Source organism: Coccinella septempunctata, chromosome 1 (genome assembly GCF_907165205.1).
Source record: "Coccinella septempunctata chromosome 1, icCocSept1.1, whole genome shotgun sequence".
In the NCBI taxonomy this organism is placed as follows: Eukaryota; Metazoa; Arthropoda; class Insecta; order Coleoptera; family Coccinellidae; genus Coccinella; species Coccinella septempunctata.
The window spans coordinates 52808904-52835701 of NC_058189.1; the positions used below are offsets into that span (position 1 = coordinate 52808904).

At 35.6% G+C, this 26798-nt stretch overlaps 1 protein-coding gene across 1 annotated transcript; it reads right to left on the bottom strand.

Annotated features, from left to right (window-relative positions):
- Positions 1–6103: 6103 nt before the first annotated feature.
- On the bottom strand, positions 6104–26159 carry LOC123318673 (lysosomal alpha-glucosidase-like). The gene is made up of 15 exons (XM_044905360.1): positions 26006–26159; positions 23502–23837; positions 22479–22627; positions 22248–22422; positions 21912–22002; positions 20139–20377; positions 17060–17302; positions 16389–16708; positions 14586–14719; positions 12476–12627; positions 10955–11103; positions 10767–10848; positions 8235–8508; positions 6314–6501; positions 6104–6250 (listed from the first exon to the last, which is right to left on the bottom strand). Exons 1-15 carry the CDS (start codon positions 26069–26071, stop codon positions 6188–6190), a joined length of 2661 nt encoding a protein of 886 aa, XP_044761295.1. The 5' UTR covers positions 26072–26159; the 3' UTR covers positions 6104–6187.
- Between the last annotated feature and the right edge of the window lie 639 nt (positions 26160–26798).

A 26798-nucleotide genomic window follows, 5' to 3' on the forward strand; every position in this document is an offset into this window, starting at 1 on the left:
CTTAATTTCAAAGCATTCACCTAATTCTCTAAGGAAAATATCCAGTGCTTTGTCAGATGGCGATATCAACAGACCATCGTCGATATAAATAATGAGCAGAACTTTGTGTTCCTGTACATATCCTCGATAGATACATTTATTTGCTTGGCATTGCTCAAAACCGAATTTTTTTAGTACACTGTCAAATTTATGGTTCCAGCATCTGGGTGCTTGTTTTAATCCATATAATGATTTTACCAGTTTACAAACTTCATTGCCATACTTGGGAAAACCTTCAGGAATTTCCATATAAACTTCTTCTGAGAGTTCTCCATACAAAAAAGCTGTTTTAACATCAAACTGCTTGATTTTGTATCCTTCGTGGGCAGCAACCGACAGAATTACTCTAATTGAATCAAACCGTGTTGTAGGAGAAAATATTTCATGATAATCACGTCCTTCCTTTTGAGCAAAGCCTTTTGCACACAGTCTTGCTTTATATCTTTCTATTTCACCTTGATTGTCATATTTTAGTTTGAATACCCATTTTGATCCAATCGCTTTTCGTCCTTCAGGAAGTTTTTGTATGATCCATACTTTATTTTGTTCCAGAGCACGTATTTCTTCTTGTATTGCTTCTATCCACTTATCAGCGTTTTCGCAATGTATTGCTTTTCATAGGTATTTGGAACTTCTAGTTCCACCAGGTTCAGCTCAACTTCAAAATCTCTTAATTTTTCCGGAAACTTGACGTTTCTTCTTGGTCTTCCATTATCTTCATTAGGTCCGATTTCTTCGTATGGTTGAAAATTATCCTCTGGCTGAATGTCTGATATTGGATTTTCAAAGTTATCATCTGTGAACTCAATTAATACCGGAATCTCTTCTTGTTTATTCATAAATCCATTTTTCTCTTCCTGAAACATCACATTACAAGATATTGTAATCTTGCGATTCTGGGGATTGTATAAACGGTAATTTGTGGAATTCTTATCATATCCTACAAAAACCATTCTTTGACTTTTAGGTTGAAGCTTTGTTCTCTTCTGATTAGGAGTATGTACATATGCAACACATCCGAAGGTTTTGACATGACCTAAATATGGTTTTTCGCCTGTCCATTGTTCATAAGGTGTGGTTTCGCACTGCTTGGATGGTGTTCGATTCAAAATGTATATAGCAGTATTCGCTGCTTCTGCCCACAGATAGTGTGGTGCGTTTGCACTGATAAGCATGGTTCGCACACTTTCCATAATGGTTCTATTCTCTCTTTCACATCTTCCATTTTGTTCTGGTGTATATGGTGCGATAGTTTCTAATTCAATACCCTCTTTCATCATGTACATTTCCAGTTCTTTGTTTGTGTATTCAGAACCATTGTCAACATGGAGAGCATTCACTGAGTGTCCGAACTTTGTTTTGACAATGTTATTGTATCTAACAAAACATTCAAAAGTATCACTTTTGTGCTTTATGAAGTAAGCTACTCGGTATCCTGTACAGCTATCTTTGAACAATAACATATAACGAGCACCTGATACCGATGATGTTGCAATAGGTCCACATATATCACTATAAACAAGTTTTCCGGGAGCACTTTTGTTGACTCTTGTTGACTTGGAAAAACTTTTTCTATGCTGCTTGCCTAGTATACAGGCTTCACATTGGAAATTGTCAATATCACTCATTGTTACTCCTTTTACAAGATTTCTCTGGACCATATCTTTCAAGTATTGCTTGTTTATGTGACCAAGCCTTTTGTGCCAAATTTCCATAGATTCTCTGACTTGTTCTGTTACAGTTGCTTCAGTGTTGTTGCAAACTGTACGAATAAGCATCTTGTATAGATTATTTGTTTTCTGCTGCAAAGCACTAGCTACAAGGTCTCCTTCTAGATATATTTTGGCATAAGTACCCTCCTTGATTATCTTCATGTTCCTACTCGTCAGAACTCCTTCAGATATAAGATTTTTTCTCAGGTCTGGGATGAAGAGTACATCTTGTATGTAAGAATCAAACCAATGTCCATCTATTAATTTCTGAATTTTTACTGTGCCTTTTCCTTTCACTTCTAGGCTTTTACTATTTCCTAGGTATACATGAGAAGGGCTTTCAAGTTCTTCGAACTCAGAGAAATAATCTCTTCTATAGGACATATGTGCTGAAGCACCACTATCTAGGATCCAGATATCATTACACTGTGTGATATTGAGCTCCTCTATTTCAATATTTAGTGCTGTTTCATTTCTTCTATTCGATTCACTATATTTTGTTTGATTTGATTGCTTTGAAGCGTAACAGTCCTTTGACATATGACCACGTTTATGGCAAGAAAAGCATTTGAATGGGAATCTTTTCTTCTTAGCTGCATTTGGCGTACCTTTCTTCTTTGTGTTCAAAGTCATTGTGGCGAGAGCTTCCTGTTCTTCTTCTAACATTGTCAAACTTTGTTCTTCATCTTGGAGTCTGGCAGTCAGGTTCTTCACTGTTTGCTTTCTCTCATCCATTGACAGCCAGGCTTGCCTTACATTTCTATATTTCGGTGGCAATGTGTTTAAGATTTTTGTTACTATGGCAGTTTCACTGACAGAATCACCACAATCTTTGATTTGCTGTGCAAAATTTTCGATTTTGGCTACATGCTTTGCCACAGAGTCATTGGGATCCATCCGATATTGGTGAAACTTTTCATGTGCCATGAGTTTATTAACTTCTGACTTTTGACAATATATTGAGTCAAGTTTCTCTTTCATTGCCTTCGAGGTTTCGCAATTTTCTATAAGAGTAATCTGCTCGAAGTCCATGGCTGATGTAATAAGAAACATAGCTTGTGCATCCTTTCTGTACCAACTATCTAATCCTGCAGCCTGGGTCGCAGCTGGTTTTTCCATTGTTCCATCTACAAGACCATAAAGGCCTTTTGCCTTCAGGGCACATTTCAGCTGGAACATCCATTGGTGATAGTTTTGTCCGGTGAATTTCGTAATGCTACCAACGTCTATTTTGTCACTCATTTTTCAACGATGTCTTCAGTGTCTACTTATACGAACACTGGGCCCATAACCTATTGTACAAATTCGTTGAACAATAGTGATAAAGATTGGTATTTATCACTCGGGAAAAACTTAGCACGTTTTAACGTTTCTTTATTATTGACAACTACATCAATTGTTCTTGACATACATCAATATATATTCCGAACATCGAATACTAACACGAAATACATAATAATTCCAATAACATGCTCCTGATGACCAGTGGTTGCTGGGGAAAATTGTAACAATATTTGGGATTTTTGGATGTTGTCGATGTGACGAAATTCTCTCCTTAAACATGAATGATGTAGAAGATATGGGAAAATACGTTATTGTGACATTGCGGCAAACAAAAAATTTAACAACAAGAAGATTCACCATAACCGATGATGGCTGCAGCTTCAAGCCCTGCATGTTATACAGAAAATATGTAAATCTTCGGCCTCCTGGGACAGAAAGCCTAAGATTTTTTTTGACATACCGACATGGAATGTGCATTTCCCTTAATGCTGGCCAGCACACTATTGGTGGTGTCCCAAAGCAAATAGCGAAATATTTAGGTTTAAAAGACCCAGAGTTATACACCGGCCACTCTTTTCGCAGAACTGGAGCCACTATGGTTGCGGATTCGGGTAGAGATATTTTAGCACTAAAGTGTGCAGGAGGGTGGAAGAGCACCGAAATTGCGATGATTCGGTCAACAAAAAATCGAAATGTCTAGCAAATTATTTGGTAGTAAGGAGAGTACAAATGTTCTGCAGTCCTCGAGTTCAGCAGTTTCTGAGTCAACAGATGGTTCATCATCCTCAGTATCAACTCTTTCATCATCAAAAATCTGTGTTACTGGAAATAACAATTGTACCATGATCTTCAACATATATGACGATAAAACAAAATTTTCTAATGTAAATAATACTACTAACTCGTGAAAATTTTGCAAGTTAACTGTCAGTTTTACAAGTTAGTGACTTGATAAAATAAACTTTCTTGATCTTGATTAATATTGTGTTTTTGGATACTGACGTTTACAAATAAGAAACAAATAAAAACATTAACTGCACTGTACAGGTATAAATTTTCTTGCATTGATGACGCAATGAGATACAGTATGCCTCATAATGTAAAAGCAAAAAGTGACCTAAATCCACTATTGACTAAAGTATAGTTTGTATTATTTCTACTCATCATCTGGACAACAGAACTTCGATGAATAGATCAATCCTCTAGTATGTTGCAAGGTGAATGTTGCAACCTCTTCGGCAGGGCTGCTTCGCCTTTTTGTTGCGAAACGTCTCGCAACGTTGCAAGCAGTGACTTTCTTCCCATTTCATTCTGAAGGGAACGAGAAGCTTGCAACAGCTTGAAACAAAATGTTGCATTCGATCATTTCTACTCTGTAATCTGTGATCATTTCGAACCTTCGGTAGAGCACCTACTAAATTTGATGCGAAACACCTCGCAACATCTCGCAACGTCTCGCAACGTTTCGAACCCGTGTTGCAAGCGGTGCGTGCCGTCCCATTTGATTCTGAAGAAAATGCGGAGCTTGCAACATCTTGCAACATTCCGCAACGTCTCGCAACAAAATGTTGCATCCGGTGCGTTTCCAGCCTAATAGTATTAGGGAAAATTTTTATGTATATTTTTATATGGCCGAAGGGCCAGAAAGGTGCTTGCCTAAGGCGCTTGAAACATTTAGTCAGCCTCTGACCGCGTAATAGTTTATTTTTTCAGATTTCATTGTTCAATTTCAACATTTTTGAGATAAGGGATACAAACAATACCTACATCGATGTTCCAAGATTATGCCAGAGAATCACGATAAATTATACACCTAGTGAGCTGTTTCAATAAAGCTCATCTAAACAGAACTTTTCCAACAACAGATTTTCTTGTAGCTAAAAATGAATTGGAGAAACAAATGGCCAAGTTAATCGAAAAAACTTGGCCAAAATTGATTAATAACGATTTGGAACAGAAAACAACATAAAATTTGGACAGTCATCGCCTTCATCCACTATTATATTGGTTGAAAACCCAAAATGTTTCTGGGTTTAGCTATACAGGGTACAGGGTGAGTCTTTGACTCAACTGTAGATCCTCGAGGTCAAAAGAAACACTTTTTTTTATACCATTTTTTCCGATTCGGCCCTGATAAAGAGACATAACCATTTTAGGTTTTCATAATGAGGTATGCCCCGCATAAAGAAACAAAATTCCCTTCAAAATAACAACTAAATCTATGACACTACACATCTGTGAATCTTAATTTGAGTTGCATTCAGCCAAAGTACCCAAATTTACGAAAATCACAGATATTTTTTATTTTTGAACATCAAATTCTCGAAAACAGTGCATTATAAGAGAAAATATGAAGAATACCTACTATTATTTTACAAAACGTTCGAATATTCATTAGATGGCGCCCAACTTAGTTCCAAGAGTTGAGTTCTTTGAATTTTTGGCATTTTTATAGTACGTAATGGTCATAATGTGAAAACTGACTGTAAGACGTGGATAATATCTTGTGTTCGAAAAAGATTAATCGAATAAATGAAAAACTATATTCCGATATACATTTCATTCGATAAATCCTATTGTGAGCCTGTATCTTTTAAACCGACCCGATTCGGAAAAAATGATAATAAAAAAATTGACTCTTTTGACTTCAAGAATCTACTGTTGAAATATTTATACTAGTTAAAAACTCACCCTGTATAGCTCCGATAACGCGTGGTTAAAAAAAACTGAAACATTCAAATAAAAACCTAAATTCTATTTTGTTCTGTAAGAGAAAAAAATATATGTTGATTTTATCACGTACAGAAAATTATATGTGTAATTTAGTAATTATCTCTGTGACTTGTTTATGTTTATTTCAATGAGAACGAATAAACATATATATCTATCTATCTATTCTAGGTTTTGTTTCGTGATGTTTCCATTTCTATCATTGAGTTAATCAACCCCGCAGAGAGAAAGGGCTTGATACCAAATTTCTGATAGAACTGTGAGAGTTCATCTGTGAAATTAATGAGCTTATTCTTCCGAGTGCATCAGGTGACTGTGGGACTCAGGGATATGCAACATTAAATCTTAGAATTTTATTTTAAACTTGAGAAAAAACAATTGTCGAGTATAAAGTATATATTGTTATATTCCTAAAAAAAATTCTATGACCATTTTATGGATGTGGACTGCGTGAGGTCTATGTTCAGATTCTGGAGAAGGAGACTCTGCAAAAAAAAAACACCAGAAGTTCATAATTCATTTCGGAAAATTGATATCTCCAAACTCACTTGACTCTGTTTCTTGTAGACGTAATCCAAGTTCCCGCTACTAAGGTTACTCTCATTGAAATTTCGAATACCCAAAATCTCGACTGAGAATATTTTTGGAGGGTGTTCTGCACGATTGTTTATGACGTTTATTTCTATATCTCCATCCTCCACCAAGAAGGAAATCTGTGTGTAATTTCTCCCCACATCTGAAAATGAAATAAAATAAAATACTTTGTTTTCTAAGAAAGAAAAAACATGCTGCAAATTTCTGCAGATGAAAGAATCCCAAATGTCTTTCACCTGTTAACAAAAAGGACTGTTTCAAAATTCATTATTCTCATTTAGTCCAAACTTTTCTTTTTTAGTTTATTGAACTAAGTTTAATTATTCAGTTCTAGTTACTTATTTTTCTTGAGTAGTGTCTAGAATCTGTGGAAATATGACTACTAAAACGGTACCCATGTCCAAATTATAAGAACTTTTATAACAAAGTAATCACGAGTACCTACTTATCCGTGTAGTGTACTCTGCCCATTTAAAAGTATTATTCAACATGAAAAAAAATTTTTTTTTATTTACAGAAAAAAAAGACAATTCTAAGCATTTGAGATGCTTCGACTTCAAGGTCATTTGCATCTCCTACTACGTACTAAAAAATTGACTGGTTAAAAAAAAAAAAATTCAAATATCATTTACAACGTTAATTGCATTCAAATAATGAAACAATCGCCTTGCGCTAATAGGATCTACGTTCAGAATATCGTTTAGGTTGTCCCCCATTGCTGCAGCTCTTCTCTCTTCTTCGAATCTGGGGCAATCTATTAGGATTTGTTTCACGGTAAGGTTGTGGTTGCAAGTGGTACATATTGGTGGTTCAGTGTTTTCTAAGTGGTATTTGTGTGTTATGGCTGTGTGACCTATTCGTAGTCTCCTCAAACTGATTTGCTCCTTACGATTGAGTGGTGTTACCGGAGCTTTTTTTACTGTTTTTTCACATTCATGTAGTTTTGAATTTGTTTGTGACCAGCGGGTTTGCCATAGTTCGTATGCTCTGGATTTGTAATATGTTTTTACATCTTCCGAGGATTGATAATTCTCCAATGGTGTGGATTCTTCAGATGCCGTTTTTGCTAAGATGTCAGCTCTCTCGTTTCCTGGCACTCCTATATGAGATGGGATCCACAAAAATGCCACTGAAACGTTTTTCTCATGTAACCGATGTACTATGCTTAATATTTGGATCACAAGTGAAGAGTTACTGTTGCATGTCTTCAATGATTTGAGAGCTGCCAAGGAGTCGGAACAAATTAATATGCGTCGATTGTCTGTGCTTGTTGTCTCTAACTGTTCCAAGGCTTTCCAGACTGCGAATAATTCTGCAGTGTTTATTGTGCATATTGATGGTAGTTTATATTTCAGTTCCATATTTTCTGAATACACCGCGCTTCCAACGTTGTGATGGCAGTCTGATCCATCTGTGTATATGACCAAAGAGCTATAACTAGAAATTTTTTCCATTGTTCTGTTTCATTTCCTGTTTTGTTGAATTATATTCTCTGTGTGTCGTTAGTGATAAGTCTATTATTGGTCTTTTCAATTTCCATGGAGGAACTTTCAGGGGTGAAAAATTTTTTCTTTCGACTAAATTATCTATTGATATAAGAGCTCTTGATGGGAGTTCTTGAATGATTGATGTTGTTTAATGTGAATTAAATTGGTTCAACAGGTCAGCATCACACACACAGTGCCTACTTTTTTTTACGTCTAGTTTCTTATAAGCTCTACATCCTTCAACTGAACAATTACCTACATTCCCAGCGAATTTCGAACTCTAAAGTCCTTGTCTTCCGAAATAAAATTATGAAATATACAACAATGAATCTTCAACTTACACGCATTAAAATTAAATTGTATTATGGTTAATCATTAACTTCCTTACCTACAGAAATACCATCATCCCAGTACAATAATCCCTCGGCTCTTCCGTTTTGATCTAAGGCTGCCACTATCTTCAAATCGGCTTTTCTGACCTCTTCAGTGGTTGCTCGGTAAAATTGAGTGGGTAAAACTTGACCGCCGCGTATGAAAAGTGGTATCGTTTCATTGTCAGCATAGATATCCATGAATTCCCCACTGCTGTTCAATGGTTGCCTTGTATAATAATCGTACCAAATTCCTTTCGGCAGGTAGGCATTTACTGAAATCGCATTTTCCTGAAACATGAAGAGCATAATCCGATGAAGTATGTATAAGAATAACGTCATTGTAAATTGTGAGAAGGATAAGTAAATGAGAACACTATTTATCCCTTACGACTTAATACAATATTGTATTGTTGCTTATGAAAATTCCTGTTAACAGAGGTCTACGAGGATGTATTGATATCTAGTTAGCAAGGACCAGTTCCTTGCATAAAAAATATATTGCGTTACCATAGCAACGAACAATAATTCATTAGAAGTGTCAGTGTGAAGTTTGAGGTAAAAAAAGTACACCAGTGTTACACAATGAATTAAAAGAAAGAAGATGTCCACCGAAATTGTGAAAAATTGGAGTATCGAGCCATCATCAAGTACCTGTATTTAAAAGGGTTAAGAGGTAAGCAGATTTACAAAGATATGCTTAATACCCTTGGTGATCAATGACCTTCGTATGCGACCGTGAAAAATTGGACTGCAAGCTTCAAAAGAGGTAAATTTTCCATTGAAGATGATGATCGATCGGGAAGGCCAGTTCCTGTGACAGTCCCCGAAAATATCGATGCAGTTCATGACGTGATTTCATCAGACCGTCGGAGTGAGCTAGAACGGATATCTGAAGCACTGAATATTTCAGGCGAAGGCGTTCATCATATAGTTCACGTAAAGGACATGAGAAAAATTGCTGCAAAACGGATCCCCAAATGTGTGAATGTTGACCAAAAGCGTGCAAGGGTAGAAGCATCGCGTTCGATCTGTGCTCGATTTGAAAACGATGTAGACATCTTAAACCGAATTGTTACTATGGATAAGACTTGGGTACATTTCTACGATCCAGAAACAATGCAGCAACCGATGGAATGGCGACACTCTGATTCTCCGAGAGCTAAGAAGTTTCGTGTCCAAAAATCTGCTGGAAATGTTCTTGCTTCAGTTTTTTGGGATTGTCATGAAGTAATCATGATTGATTTTTTATAAGGGTAGGACAATAACCGGAGATTACTATTCGATATTACTGACCACTCTACGGGAAAAAATTAAAGAGAAAAGACGAGGAAAGCTATCCAAAGGTGTTTTGTTTTTGCAGGACAACGCTCCTGCACACAAATCTCATGTTGTCATGCAAAAAATTCGTGATTTAGGGTTTGAATTACTAGAACACCCCCCTTATTCACCAGATTTGGCTTCATACGACTATCATCTCATTCCTCAACTGAAAAAAAGTTTAAAAGGTCGTGAATTTTCTTCCAACGACGAGGTAATAAAAGCTGTGCAAGTCTGGTTTGCAGAGCAAAAAGAAACATTTTTTTTTTGAACAGTCTAGAGACGTTGCAGGTTTGCTGTAATAAATGTATTCAATTAAGAGGAGAATATTTTCAGTAATAAAATATTTTGACATTGAAATTTTGTTTGGTTCTATAGTAGGCTAAGAATTATTCAATATATCCCCGTGCAAGAGGATCTCGGAACTGCTCTGAACATCAATCTGAATAAATTCCCTTTTGAATAAAGAAGAATATGTTCGCCCCAGGACAGGTTTTCACCAAAATGGTATCGTAAAAGCAGCCTATAGTGCACTAAGCTATAGTACCTAGATATTCTATAGGCAGTATTTCAAAATTCTGTAAATAAACAGTTTTTCGAATGATTTCGAAAGAACACGATAAACCTGTATTAGTTATTTCAAGTTTTCGAAAAACTGACCAAAACGCCTGGGGTTATCGATAAGTTGATAATACGGGCCAATGACCCACTGAAATAAAATTAGAACACTTTTTATTCCAAAGCGAACCTTTAATTTTCCTTTATTCAAGAAGGGAAATATAGACAATCTTGTTAACTATCGTCCAATAAGCTTGCTGACCCTATTGTCCAAAATATTCGAGAAAACATTGGGGACTGGTATACCACAGGGTGGTATCGCTGGACCCCTTGTCTTCCTATTGTACAGGGTGTCCCCGGGTCCTAAATTCGATGTCCAGTGAGGGAATCTCGGAAACTAGAAGAACTAGCGCAAAACCGATGATACGCATAGATTAACTTCAATTAATCTATAGATGACACGTTTTCGAGCTCTTTTTCATAGAAAAAAGAATGGTGAAAACTGTAGCCTTCTACTATCCTTCGTTTTTGTGTTATTATCAAAAATTGAGATTTTGACGATTTCGAAAAGTTCTCATAACTTTTTGGTCTATGAAGTTACAGATCTGAACCTTGAACCTTCTTAGGCACTTTTATATGTTTTATACTTCTTTTCAAAAAAATTCACTCACTTCTAAAATGGGTACTATAAGTAATCCAGATCCCCATAAGAATGCAGTGTCGATGTCGTAAGTATTCCGGTCTTCCGGGAACCTGCAAAAAATTGTTTTTCAATCAATGTAATGATTTTATTCAATAAGTATAATCCTATGAACAATCTGGACAAACTGGTTATATCGGTTGGATTAAGTTTACTCACTCAACCAAAAGGGGTCGAGCCACTGTGGTGCCATTCTTGTGAGCTTCCCAAAACAAAGTATACAGGTAGGGAAGAAGGGTGTATCGAATTTCCAGGGCTTTTCTTGAAGATCTGATGACTCTGTCACCCATTGACGCTGGATCTTGTTCCTTCAAACATAAAGAGCACTTTGTATCAACAACTACATAGACTCAAAATCATTTTCGTATGAGACACTGTATTGATATTTGTGATATTGTTCGTTGATATTTTTAAGTCGAGTAAGACTGCGGACACCTATGCCGAGTTTCATTGGTTGTGAGTTTGTCAAGTTCTCACAAAAATGTAAATTCACATTTCCATTTTCATCCCCAACAGACCAACATTCTAAACGAAACCATATGCAATCATCACGGGTCTCGTATTAGGATCTTTTTATCGATGATTTATATAATTTTTAACGTGGACATTTTGAAAGTTTTATTGTAGGTATAGAGTTATTCGGGGTAACTGAGCGCAGAGGGTAAGTGTGTGCAGTGCGTATATCTCGAGTATCTCGACTCTGCAATGTATGAAAAAGGGGTTCATTTGGGTGAAGCAAGGGCGCAGAATCGTCAAATTAGTTTTTCATAGGAGTGCGCCGTGCGACGTTTCGTTAACTTTTTATTTGCAATCAATCAAATCCACTAGTTTTCTTGTTAATTTTTAGCATCTCTGCAAATTCTGCCAGGTCCAAGTTCCGAGTCCGACAGTGTTAAACAACATTTTATTCGATCATGCGCATATTAATCTAATTATATAATAAAAAATTTTAGGTTCTCTTAGCTGCTCAACTCTATAAGAACGTCAATTCAAATTTTGGCTTACTGGGGAAAGTGTGCGCGGGTAAGTGTGTGCAAATATTCATTATATGGGCATCAGTTCAGTGAGGAATAAATTATGACATTGTTGATTTTCTTGGTAAAGACTCGATCAATATTGTCCTATTTGTACAGAAAAATATAAAGAGCCACCCACAGGGAATGTATCAAGTGTTGTGTTCACCAGGAATGGTGGCACAAACAATAATGCAGTACTTGAAAAAAAGCGCTTCTGTATTGACAATAAACAGCATTTCTCTAATATTTTTACATTTTGATGACATTAATTTGTAATTTGTTTTGATTGTGTGGTCCACTAAGCACTGCGTTCACTTACCCCGTGAGGGTGCGCACACTTACCTGCAATACGGGGCATGTGAACGCACTTCGACTTTCACTATTAAATTTTTTATTGCGGGAAAAAAACGTTCATGTTTGTTTGCTTTTTGATGTTTTTTTATAGATTGGAAAATTCTCTATCTTATGAATATGTTTTAATTTTCCTAGTTTCAACATTTGAAACAGGGTATATGGCTTGAAAGGCAAAAGTGCGCACAGTTACCCCGAATGACTCTAGGTTTTTTCGAGAAACGCTTTATTTTGAGCAGTGAAAATATAGGACCAATTTATCTGAATGCTAATTCTTCAGAATGATCTAGCTGATAAGCATGCTTCTGATTACCTTCATCCCTACTGAATTGTGGTTTCTTGAGAATGGGTAAAATGCTCCTAATTGCATCCATCTGTTACACAAAGGTTCGGTTGCAGATCCAAAGAAGCCACATATATCAGCTCCCATCAATGGTATTCCGAACAAACTGAAGTCCAACAATTCTAAAGGAAGTAAGGGTCAATAAGGTGGAAATTATACTAGGTGACATTGAAAGAATAACATCCAGAACGAATGATTTCGCAACTCGATTTTATTAGCAACATAATGACTGTATTTGAAGCGTAATTCAATAACAAATAGAAAAGTGAATGTTTTGTAATTGATTGATTTTTGTGGGAAAAGAAGTAATATCTATTTACTTTGTAACTTTGTAGGGAAACCGTTTATGAAAGCTGAATCGTACAAATATTTTTGAGAATTGATCCGCCTTTATTTTAGCCGCTATAATTTTCACAATATGTCCCTGTTTGATTTATATTTCTTGATGCTCCTAATATCACACAAAGAAATTCAGATTTTTCGAAAAATATGCAGTACTAAGTGGTACTAAGACCGGTTGTGCTGGACTGGCATGAGTTATAAGTTATAAACCGGAAGGTATCCTCCATATACAGGGCGAGTCTTTGACTCGTACAAATATTTTAACAATAAATTCTTGAGGTCAAAAGAAACACTTTTTCCCGATAGCATTTTTTCCGAATCGGTCCTGATACAAAAATATAGCCATTTTAAGTTTTCATAATGAGCTGTGCCACCCCTAGAAAACAAAATTACCTTCAGAATAACTAGCTAATGACCATATATAAGCACCGTTTCATTAAACGAGATTAATTCCTTAAACATCATTTTTTCCATAACGATTCTATGCCTAAACGTCGTTTAGAGCCATAGACATAGAGACATGGACTGAGCAATGTCTTTTTTTATAGAAAGAGAGAAATTATCGTCAGGTATTTACCTGCCTCTTTTTTGTTCACATAGAGGTGAGTGTGGACCAATCAAAATTCTAGAAAAAAACAACTGCATGCCCGACGTGCGTTTCTCTCTGTCACTTTTTTTGACCGTATTTCATGAATAGATATAAAGGGAAGGCACAGTCCATGTCTATATGTCTATGTTTAGAGCTTAAACTTCGTTTAATCCTTAGAACATAGATACATGGAATGGAAAATAAACATTCCAAAGACTGGAGTGAGATGGTTGCTTAGTGTCGCCAATCACAATTGAGACATTTGTTTCGGAGATCAGTGTCACATCAATTTTCACTACGAATAGATAAGAAGTATATAAATTTTTCAATATAACGCCACTGTCTTAGTGTCGCGCTAGGCTAGACAGAGAAACATCGAATGTGTGTACTACAAAACATTCATTTGTAGCACTGAATGACCATTCCATGTATCTATGTTCTAAGGTTTAATCAAACGGTGCACCGTTTGCACAAGGCCATAAATCTGTGACACTATACATCTGTGGATCTTTTAAACAGAGTTGTATTCAGCCGAAGTAGCCAATTTTTCAAATTTCACAGATACTTTTTAATAAACATCAAAATACTCGAAAACGGCGCATTACACGAGAAAATATGAAAACAATTGTATTTTACAAAACGTTCAACTGTTAAAAGGGGGTAAAAGGGGTAATTACCCCCCGGAGAGCCCATAACGAATCCGATTTTTCAAACTTTTCATATGAGAAAACTAAGAAAAAACAATATTATAATGAAATGTAAAGGAGATATTCCTTGTCAATTTTAAGAAAGAAATTTGGGACTGCAAATGCTACCTAGAGGTACCTACAGCAGGGTGATATTTGAAGTCTTAATTTGAAATTTCAATCGTTCTTTCAATTATTACACCCCCCCTCCCAGGAAATCAGTTTAGGACCGCCCTGGATTGCCCATTAGAATTTGGTTACTTTCTTAATAACGGTTTTCAAAAACCACCATAAGATCGAAGTTTCACTGAAGATGATGCACATCGCAGTTGCTAGCGAAACTAGCGAAGGTGAAGTATCTGGATGAGCATAAAAAAAGCCCGGAAATTTCACATGCACAACCGTCTGTCATCCAGCCGTGAAAGCCTTGCTCAACATTATATGAATTTATGAATAAACTCACGTGGAATACTGTAACTTAAATCCTCCCAGTTTGAACCTATATCTCCACTCCAATGTCCACCGTATTGCCCACTACCAGGAAACGTTGACCTTGTTATCACCAAAGATCTCTCCCCCAAAATTTCAGAGACAACACTGTAAAATTTGAAGAATCATTTTTTTTTCAATAACTAGATAGGTACTAACGAAGGAAATTCAATGTTTTTAGAGAAAATTAATATATTAATATAATAATACGAATATGCAGAAAAGCGTTCCATATCATTATTGAACTTTTTGTGCTGATAATGTATTATACGATCTTTAAGAAACAACACATAAAAAGCACCGAGAAAAAAGAGAGCTCCTTTTAGCTGAAACTTCAAGATTCTTGTTTTGGTCTGGACGCGAGGTAACACTGAAACAAAACGCTTTTTTGCCACTATGTACGAGGATGTATTGATATCTAGTTAGCCTAGACCAGTTCCATGCGAAAAAAAATATTGCGTTACCAAAGCAACGAACTCATCAGAAGTGCCAGTGTGAAGTTTGAGGTCAAAAAAGTGAACCAGAGTTACGCAATAAATTAAAAGAAAGAAGATGTCCACCGAAATTGTGAAAATCGAAAAATTGGAGTATCGAGCCATCATCAAGTACCTGTATTTAAAAGGGTTAAAAGGTAAGCAGATTTACGAAAATATGCTTAATACCCTTGGTGATCAATGTCCTATGCGACCGTGAAAAATTGGACTGCAAGCTTCAAAAGAGGTAAATTTTCCATTGAAAATGATGACCGATCGGGAAGACCAGTTTCTATGTCAGTCCCCGAAAATATCGATGCAGTTCATGACATGATTTTATCAGACCGTCGAATTGCGCTAAAACGGATATCTGAAGCACTGAATATTTCATACGAACGCGTTCATCATATAGTTCACGTCAGTTTGGACATGAGAAAAATTGCTGCAAAATGGATCCCCAAATGTTTGAATGTTGACCAAAAGCGTGCAAGGGTAGAAGCATCGCGTTCGATCTGTGCTTGATTTGAACACGATGAAGACCTCTTAAACCGAATTGTTACTATGGATGAGACTTGGGTACATTTCTACGATCCAGAAACAAAGCAACAATCGATGGAATGGCGACACTCTGGTTCTCCAAGACCTAAGAAGTTTCGTGTCCAAATAACTGCTGGAAAAGTTCTTGCTTCAGTTTTTTGGAATTGCCATGAAGTACCTAATCATGATTGATTTTTTGGATAAGGATTGAACAATAACCGGAGATAACTATTCGACATTACTGATCACTCTACGGGAAAAAAATAAAGAGAAAAAACGCGGAAAGCTATCCAAAGGTGTTTTGTTTTTGCAGGACAACGCCCCTGCACACAAATCTTATGTTGCCATGCAAAAAATTCGTGATTTAGGGTTTGAATTACTAGAACACCCCCTTATTCACCAGATTTGGCTCCATCCGACTACCATCTTTTTCCACAACGGAAAGAAAATTTAAAAGGTCGTGAATTTTCTTCCAACGAGGAGGTAATAAAAACTGTGGAGGTTTAGTTTGCAAAAAGAAATTTTTTTTTTTGTAGGTCTAGAGAAGTTGAAATTTTGTTTGGTTCTATAGTAGGCTAAGAATTTTTCCAATACAATATCCTCGTATGCATTCATACAGTATCCAGAATCCTAATCATAACGGGAACTTGATGAAGAGCTTTCGTATGAGGAATTTCACAATATGTAACTCTTTTTTTTTCTCGAAAAAATGAAGATAGCACTAGATGTGAAATCGGAAGAATTATTAAACAAAATATAATACCCACTTGCTGGTTACATTCGTTTCACTTATGCCGTACAGATTATGTAGATTATATTGTAAACCAGCATATTGTTTCGCTGTCATACATATGGTCTTCTTACTGAGACTTCCTTCCAAGACTCTAGGAAGGTAAGGAGGGTCCTCCAGTTCGCTCTCAGGACAACCATACATCGAGCCTTTTAAGAAATTAGAAGGTTCGTTCATATCTAACCAAGCACCATCAAAGGGAACTACATCGTGGAAACTCTTCATCATCAATTTCCAGTAGTCGTGAGATTTTGGATTGGTGAAGTCTGGGTAGGCGGTGGAAACCGGATTCCATACCTATAAAAGAGTTAGAATTCTTACCGATGCAAGACTCGTGGGTCAAAATCAGCAATAAGATGAGCTACGAATTTTTGACCAAACCTCGCAAGGCAGCAATTGATGAAAATTTCCAAAAAAGTATACAGACAAATTACATTGATGGATATATTTTCACTCAAGACGCTTTAGTTATAGTGAAATACGTGTAGTGGTTGAATAACTCAAATCCAGTTTAAAGTTCAATTCCCCCTTCCACAGGGGGAAATTTCATACCCCCCGGCAATCATTGTTAAAAAAGGCTCCAAGAAAATGTTTTGCTCCAGGCCTCGCAATTGCTAAGGTCGGCTCTGATCCCCAAATAAATATTACCTGAGCCACCAAGATTTGTCCTGTACTATTCTTGACGAAAATATCTAACTCAACTCCTTTGTCATAGGGAGGATATGTTCCGTTCGGTTCTCCTGAACTGACACCTGGATCAAATAGAATAACATATTTTCTTCCTTCTTTATGTAATTTGTCGACAAATTGGGGTAATCCATTGAATTTTTTCTTATCGTATGTAAAATCGTTGGAATTGTTCATGTAGTCCAAATCGTTCCATATAGATTGCTGAAAAATCCAGAAAAAAATTAAAATATAGATAACAAAAGATTATAAAAGAAGAAATGACGAATAAGTGATCATGCAGAAAAAGATTGAGTAATATGAAAGTTTTGATTATTTTTTTATAGCTCTTTTGCGTATTTTTTTAATTAAAGAAAAGTAAAGAAATGGCTGAAAAAATAAAGACCCAAACTCCCGAGTTATCACGAGACACCAGGACGCCCAAGATAAAGGATTCAATGTTTCTATCGCCAATAACAGAACAAGAGATAATCAATCAAATTGTTATGCTAAAAAATAATACAGCTCCAGGGCCGGACTTAGTGCGGGCAAATACTCTAAAACAAATCGCTTCAGAAATTTCGAGGCCGCTTGAATATGTTTTCAATCTGTCAATGCAAAGGGGTAAATTTCCCACATTATTCAAAAGGAGTATGATCTCACCAATTTATAAATCTGGTTGTAGGACTGATATCGGAAACTACCGCCCTATAGCCATTATAAGCAATATAGCGAAAATTTTCGAGAAATGCCTCAAAACTAGGCTTACTGAATTCATGAACAAATATAATATACTAGCAGATAACCAGTACGGTTTCAGATCTGGACGAAGTACTAGTGATGCCATATTTGAGGTAACTAAAACTATATATGAGGCTATTGATAAAGGCAAAAAAGTGATTGGTGTGTTCTTAGACTTGAAGAAGGCATTCGACACAGTTTCCCATAAAATTTTGTTGGAGAAGCTAGAAAACTATGGGGTCAGGGGAAATGTTGCTGCTCTTTTCGAATCTTATCTTGAGGATCGAACTCAATTTGTAGTGATAAATGGAGTGAGCAGTAGTGAGCAATTGATTGATTATGGCGTTCCCCAGGGTACGGTTTTGGGGCCGTTACTGTTTAATATCTATCTAAATGACCTGCTAAATGTTCAACAGAATTCAAATTTCAGAATCATTGCCTATGCTGATGACACGGTCATTTTATTTATGGATGATACGTGGGAGACTGTGTACAGACGGACGGAGGAGGGTTTGAATTTCGTGGTATCTGAAATGAGGAAATTGATACTGACAATTAATCCACAAAAAACAAAATTTATAACTTTCGCGTTGACGGAGGCTGCCACTTCGAACTTAAAGAAATTTATAGTTGTTCATGATAAGGACCATTCCACTGATAGCTGTGACTGCGAGTCGTTCAAATGACTGATTCCATAAAATATTTGGGTATACATATTGATCGACTTCTTCGATGGAAAGAACATATTAAATATTTGTTGAAAGTAATCAGATGCTCGATTCCCAAATTTAAATTACTGGTTAATATATTGCCACGCAAGACTTTGTTCTCGGTTTATTACGCCCTTGTACAATCCGTGTTGGAGTACGGAATTGTTGGATGGGGCGCAGCATACACGTCTCATCTTGTAAATTTGGAAATTCTACAAAAGTTCATTTTGAAGATTATAATGAAGAAGGATCGCTTATTTTCATCCGAATTGCTTTTCTCGGAGGCTCGGGTTTTCACTTTGAGGAAATTATTCTATAAGAGTGCTTTGATAATGGCTTATAAAAATATTTCTCAACTGGATGGATATGAACATTCTCATTCCACCAGAGGTCAAATCAGGGGACAGCTGCAGATCCCGAGATCACGGAGAACTTTCACGCAGATGCATGCTCATTGTATTGGTATACGTTTGTACAACACAATATCGAAGGATTCGAGGCAAGCAAATAGCCTAAAATACTTTATAAAAAGTATAAGAAGTTTTATTTTTTCAATTTAGGATGGCTCTTCTTTCGGTCACTCTCTGTTGGAAAATAATTAGAAATTAGTTAGAAATGGTCGAAAAAAAAAAAAAATTAAATAAAGGGAAAACGAATAAACTTAATACTTGTCGAAAAATTTAGGAGCTCATGTCTAATTTATTTGAATTGATTTTTTTTACTATTTCCTCAGACTGTCAGGCACAAACCCTAGGTTTAATTGACAGTCTTTTCTTACAAATATATTACTCTGTATATTATATGTTACCTTTCTAAAATAAATAAATGAATGAATGAATGAATGAAAATGAATTATGTATATCATATTGATCCTACTAAGGCAAACACATTTTTGTCTTAAAAAAATAGTAGAAATAACAATTTTATTCGAAATGTAAATAAAAGTGGAACTTTATGAACCTCTGTTTGCCTTCAATTGAGGAAATCTACTCAATTTGGGTTGTCACAGCATATGCAAGTTTGAACTGAATAATTATGAGTTTTATTCTTGATTTTTTCAAATGCACCGCGGAAACTATTCAAAATCGTTCTTCAAATATGAGGTTTTAAAATTTAAATCGCTTCGTTTCTAGTTTACGATTTGGCAACAGCGCCTAGTGGTAAATAAAAAGAACAATGGCTTGTTTATAAAATAACAGATGTTCATTTACAGCCATCATAAGGCGCGTACTCACTGGCGAGCCTCAACAGCAACCGGCCATAAAAATCCTATGAAATTTTACGACCTTCCTCGTTCGTCGCAGACTTCATAGACAGCCATCTTTGTCTATCTCATCAAGAATAATGTATTTGTTGTCCTTTATTATCAACGCATATTTCTGTCGATGTTTCCAACTTGTGCAGTAGAAACGAAACGCTTTAAAATTTATAAACCCATTTTTATTCTTCATTTTCAAGTCCTTAAAATATTTTTTTTGGGAAACGGTTGAAATGGTTATTTCAAAATGTGACGTTTCAAAAAAATTTCATAAAAAATACATCATTTTCGTCAGAAGGGGTATTCCCTTTGATCGATTAATTAATTAAGCGCTGAAATAGTTCAAACTCACCACTGGGATACCAGCATTCAAGTTCCTCTCAATATATTTCTTTGTGGTATTGAGATCTTTGAGGCCAAATTTACTCAGATGGAATCCTAAACTCCAATGTGGTGGCATTTTGGGTTTACCAATCACCTGCTGATATTGTTTGATTACTTCAGAAGGAGAAGGGCCCAGAAAAATGAAGAAATCAAGTATTCCACCAATAGTTCTGAAGGTTAATGCTGGGGTTGGTTGAATGATGATATCTGTGGGTAAATAAAATGCCAAATTTAATGATTGTCGTTTTTCATCTGCATAACGATTTCGGATCGATATATGGAATTATTTTTTTTTGAAAAAAATTATGAAATAAGCAAAACATTTTAACAATATTATTATGTTACGAGGATGTATTGATATCTAGCTATCTGATTAAAAAAAAAAGAAGAAATTGTGAAAATCGAAAAATTGGACTATCGAGCCATCATCAAGTACCTGTTAAGGGTTAGAAGGTAAGCAGATTACGATATGCTTAATTAATAATAATAATGCGACCGTGAAAAATTGGACTGCAAGCTTCAAAAGAGGTAAATTTTCCATTGAAGATGATGACCGATCGGGAAGGCCAGTTTCTGTGTCAGTCCCCGGAAATATCGATACAGTTCATGACATGATTTTAACCGACCGTCGAATTGGACTAAAACAGATATCTGAAGCCCTGAATATTTCATACGAACGCGTTCATCATATAGTTCACATCAATTTGGACATGAGAAAAACTGCTGCAAAATGGATCCCCAAATGTTTGAATGTTGATCAAAAGCCTGCGTGGGTAGAAGCATCGCGTTCGATCTGTGCTCGATTTGAAAACGATATAGACTTCTTAAACCGAATTGATGAGACTTGGATACATTTCTACGATCCAGAAACAAAGCAACAATCGATGGAATCCCGACACTCTGGTTCTCCAAGACCTAAGAAGTTTCGTGTCCAAAAATCTGAAAAGTTCTTGCTTCAGTTTTTTGGGATTGCCATGGAGTAATCATGATTGATTTTTTGGATAAGGGTAGAACAATAACCGGAGATTACTATTCGACATCACTGACCACTCTAGGGTAAAAAAATTAAAGAGAAAGGACGCGGAAAGCTATCCAAAGGTGTTTTGTTTCTGCAGGTGAACGCCCCTGAACACATATCTCATGTTGCCATGCAAAAAATTCGTGATTTAGGGTTTGAATTACTAGAACATCCCCCTTATTCACCAGACTTGGCTCCATCCGACTATCATCTCTCTTTCCTCAACTGAAAAAAAGTTTGAAAGGTCGTAAATTTTCTTCCAACGAGGAGGTAATAAAAGCTGTATAGGTCTGGTTTGCAGAGCAAGAAGAAAAATTTTTTTAAGTCTAGAGACCTTGCAGGTTCGCTGTAAAAAATGTATCCAATTAAGAGGAGAATATGTTGAGTAATAAAATATTTTGACATTGAAATTTTGTTTGGTTCTATAGTAGGCTAAGAATTTTTCAATATATCCTCGTATGTATTTCTTAGAACAAACTTGACAATTACCGTGTCATTTCTGAAAATTAACTTCAACAATCAGCCATGATTAGAAAATTTGGTGAAAAAGTGAAAGGACCAGAAAATAGATTGAGAGTCGGAAGTTGAACTCTAATGTAGAAAGTAAATCGTTTCAAAAATGTTCAGATGTTCCATTCTATCGAAAAATTAGCTGTAAATTGAAATCTACGGAAACAATATAGTAGGTATTGATTTTTCGTAAAATTTTGGTTCAATACTCACCCATTGCGTTACTATTTTTCAAAAATATTCCATGAGCTTTAGTAGAATTCTCCATGGATAAGTAGAATGGATGGGAGCCATATAAATTCGTCTGCGAGAATAAAAATACTCTATTAACCAAATTCGGAAAATATATAAACGTTCTTTAACCAATATCGTATTTTCAAAACTCAATTTATTGTGAAAAAATGTAAGAATATACCATGAGAGCCTTTCTGCCAAAAAGCATGATGTGTATTAAGATTTTAAAGTTAACAATAGGAATCAGAGGTAGATTTTACATAAATGGATTAGACCATCATTAGAATAACTCGAATCTTATAAATTGAGTCTCACATTGAAAAGAGGAGATGTATCCCGACTGTATAATGTGTAGGTAGTCCATTTTGACTGCAGCTTGAATCTTTCCTTGTGTTCCCCCAATCCATACAAATATGTCGAAGGTAATTTCGTAGTTATCTGGATGAACTGATCCGAAAAAATGAAATTGGTCAGATCGGAAGCATCGAAACTGCAAAAAAACTGGTTTATCGAACAAATAAATTCACAAGACAGAAAACCACTCACATGGTCGTATTATCTGATTTTCTGACTACCCTGAAACCCTGCAGATCTTTCCCAATTATTAGTTTGTACGAAGGATTCTTAGTTGCTGGAGATGGTAACTTTTTCTCCGGGAAAATGCTTTCATACCTTTTCTTTGTGGGGTCAATTACCTGGAAATAGAAATCATATATGTATGTAAAGGGGTTCCCAACTAAAAAATATTTATTCTAACTAATTAACACAATTAATTCTTTCAAAACACACAAATGCGTTTTTATGAGGATCCCACTTCTTTTACTTCATCCTCTCAGAAATCTAGTGACATATAATTTAAAAACTCTCCTCAATCCGGATATTTATAATTGTGTCCCTCTGCATTTTAGTTATAAACATCTTTTATTTTCGGACGAAATTATTATTAGTATTTTATTATTTTATATCAATAAATTCGCATGACTCTTTAGATCAATTTATTTAGCCATATCTACATAAAAACTGTTCATTCCCTTGAAATTAAAGGAAAAATTTGCCCTTTTCTTCAATAAATTATATGTTGCATTTTTTTAGACACAAAGACTTGTATGCAGTTATGTCGACGCCATTATGGTTATTATTATTGGTGATGCTGAAATAAAATATTTATCAAAAAATTCAAAAGATTACTTATATTATTGGCCTTTCGGAAAATACGGAAAAAAGAAAATTTCCACTAGCGTTATTGTTTGTTGTGGTCTATTCCAAAAGTTCACTGGGAAGTTGTAATAGGCCAAAATCCAAAAAGTTTATGCTTTTATTTGAGCAAAGGAGAATAACTTGAATAAATGTTATGAAAACTGAATTATTTCGATGATTTTCATTTAAAATTCAACTCCAAGATACCTAATAGGAATAGGATTTTGGTCTATAAGTTTTTCCCGATAAACGCACACGCACTCTTACTTCGATATTTCGCCTATAACTTCTAAGACACGTTCATGAAATTTTTTTGGGGGGATTATTATTTTTTTCCTTACTGGACAGTCAATGAGCTCTACAATTCATTACCTTAAATCTCAAAATATCATCACTCTGATAAGTTGCAATCAATTTGATCAAAGCCACGTCTCTGGGATAAGGAGACTTATAGCTACGTTCCAAATAAGCCACAAGTCCATCAGACGTTTCCGTGATATTTTTAAATTTGTAGGATAACGATTTAGGTTGATAGAAGCAGGCTGGTATGCCAGAACTGGATTCCGACCAGCAACATCCCCTAGATTCGCAGATATCCTGTGTAACATTTCCTCTTGGTATACAATCCAATCGATCATTATCCTTCACCAAGCTGCACTGTGAAACATTTGCTTTCGGAGGATTTGGGAGGCTTTGGAAGCTAGAGACCTGAAAAAAAAAGTTGGTGAAATCAGAATGTATTCCCCATCAGTTATCAATTGATAAATAAAAAAAAGTGTCCAGTCATATATCAGTGCTTTTCTGAATTATACTACTTATTTAAATCCCTTTGCATTCTTTACTTTTATATCATAAGGCAGAGGATTGAACTCTGGTATGTTTTATCAACAATCAAATCCAAGAAAATTGAGTACGATCTATAGGGAGTCGAACTCCCTATGGGTTTATAAATATTCCTAAGAATCAAGGCCTTAGGAAGGAATCAATCTAATTGGCAGATGTCGATCACGTGATCGTCTTAAACTCAGCATCAGTATTGAAACTTTTAAAATACAAATTAACTTGAAATCAACAAAAATAGAAAACAAAACAGGGAAATTTGTATGACTTCTCTTTGACATAAACACGACTTTCCTCATAGTTGGGGAGCCGACGATGCTATATCGGGATTTACTAGAGGGACGTGGAGACCTAGTGGATTTTGAAGATTAGATGGTAAAAATAAAAAAAAAAGTTCTATGATGTATTCACTTTCAGCGGTGGGGAAAGCGTCTGCAGGGTCTCAAAGATGTAAAAAAAAATCGTCAGGTGTACATACTCGAGTTGAAAATGGTAAAAAACAATTTCCAGCGTGTCAGATTTTGGGAGGATATGTTAATTGGATCCAAAGGAAGCTACTTTTCAAGGGACTGACAATTTGGACATGACGCAAGGTCACAGCTGTCCTTTGAAAATGTAAAAAAAAAAACGTTACTTGTACATACTCGAGCGTGTCAGATTTTCATACAGATGGTCAATCAGGGTGTTGTAGACGTGTTGACCCATTAATCTGACACTAATCAGGGGGGGGTTCTCTTAATCTGACACTTGTAAGATGATAAAAATCCCTGTTTTTTCGAATATTTCCCTCCCTGTACCTCAAATCGTTTTTGTATTCATTATGAACGTTGTAGATAATAAAATTCTACACAACTTTTTTCTGAAGCAATTTTACATACTCCTAACCGTCGAGTTAGAGAATAGAGCAAGAAGCTTAGCCACACATGCGAAAGGTCAAGGTCAATGTAGAATCCCAGTCTAATCTACAATTGTCAAAATGACAAGGTATTTCTATGATGACAATTTCGAAATTAGTCACGAAAATTTTAGTGTTGTCTGTGACTGAACCTTATAATGTACTATTTTCCAACGAGTGAATTTTCGCTTCAGCATGTATCGCTAAACACCTCGCATTAATCGCCATATATCTCAAAAACGTTTGAACGTAGAAAAAATTGCTTGCGACAAAATTTGTTGAAAATGTTATGCTCTACAACTTTTGTAATGAATGCGAAAAAGATTTGAAGCCCAGGGGAGGAGATAATTCAAAAAAACTGATTTTTGTGACTTTTATGGCCAATTTTTATTGTTTCGGCTCGCTTAAACTGTCAGATTATATTTTCTCCGTTATTCTTGAGTCATTAGCTTCAAAATGAAAAAACGCCAACGCACTCGAGAATGTACACGTGACTTTTTTTTTTTGCAACTTTGGCGCCCATACATTTTTGACACGCTCAAATTGTCAGATTAAGAGAATATATACTTTTCAACATGTAATTAACGAAATATATCTTAATCTGACACGCTCGAGTATGTACAATGATCGTTTTTTTTTACTATTCTGACAGGCTGTCCTAGACAATTCCCCCTATATACATGCAGGTCTAATTTTTGTTAGAGGTACTCTACAGGGTCCAAGGTATGTCCCCTTATATTAATCTGACACGCTCGAGTAAATCCCGAATTTCCCTCTTCGGCTCCCCAACTATCATATTTGACAAACGACCACTGTTATTTGTATGATAAGTCATAATAAGCATACTTTTCGATGGTATACTTTATTCCCTATTCGTAATCGTAGCCAAAGCATCAGCAGTACTACATTCGAAATGTATTATTATGTGAGATGGATCAGAAAATCCATGAATGGTAGCCTTAAGGCCACCCAATCCTAGATAAGCCTATATGTCGATATCAAAAAAAAATCAAATCCCTTCATAAAACACTCAAAAATTGTAGGTACCAACGTGCAGCAAAGGGAAAACATCAGTATTTCACAGGAGCTCAAGAAAACCACAAATAGGAACAGTTTGGCAAGAATTTTCATCAAAACTTACTTCATTCTGCGCTCCTAGAACAGTAGCCAAACATACAATAAATATTAGATCTACACGAAGATCCATCTTGTTACACTGTTTCTTTACACTAGTTTTCCTATGGAATTCAATAATTATATCTCCCCTTAACACGTTTATCTGAACCAATCATGAAGGAGATACCATCAATTATTATCTCATTATTTTTTTTCGAGAGGTTTCATAGATATTTTCAATTTGATATTACATTGTCCAGGAGATAATACATAAATACAATATTTTGAATTCTTGTGATTTTATCGTTTTATATATTATTGCAGTTGGAATAAAATTGGGACCAAATATTATCTAATATCTTATGAGATATAATCAATTATTATCCCATTAATCTTTCAGGTGTTTATTGATGAAATGAAAATGAATATTTGTTCCACGAGATGGAGACAGAATCTGCAAATCATCGAAAGATTGAAATTTTTTTATACGATGTCCACTACTAACGTTGCCAACTTCTTTAGCGGGACTGAAGAAATTTGTTTGTGATATTGTTTTATAACGCTTCATGTATCAGAAAAATATTTCCCTATATAATAAACACCCAAACACCACCTGTACATTTTGTACAAAAATTCAAAGGACTTAGTCATTAATGAGAAAGGCGAAATTTTTGAAGAAGTTAGGATTTCGACTTTAATGTACGTACGTAATCTATTTTGATATGGGGCTTTTCAAGTTTAAGGCTTCAATATATTTTATCCTTCATGTTAATGAGCTTCAGTCGCGATAAAACTTTTATCGGCCCTTGTAAAAATTC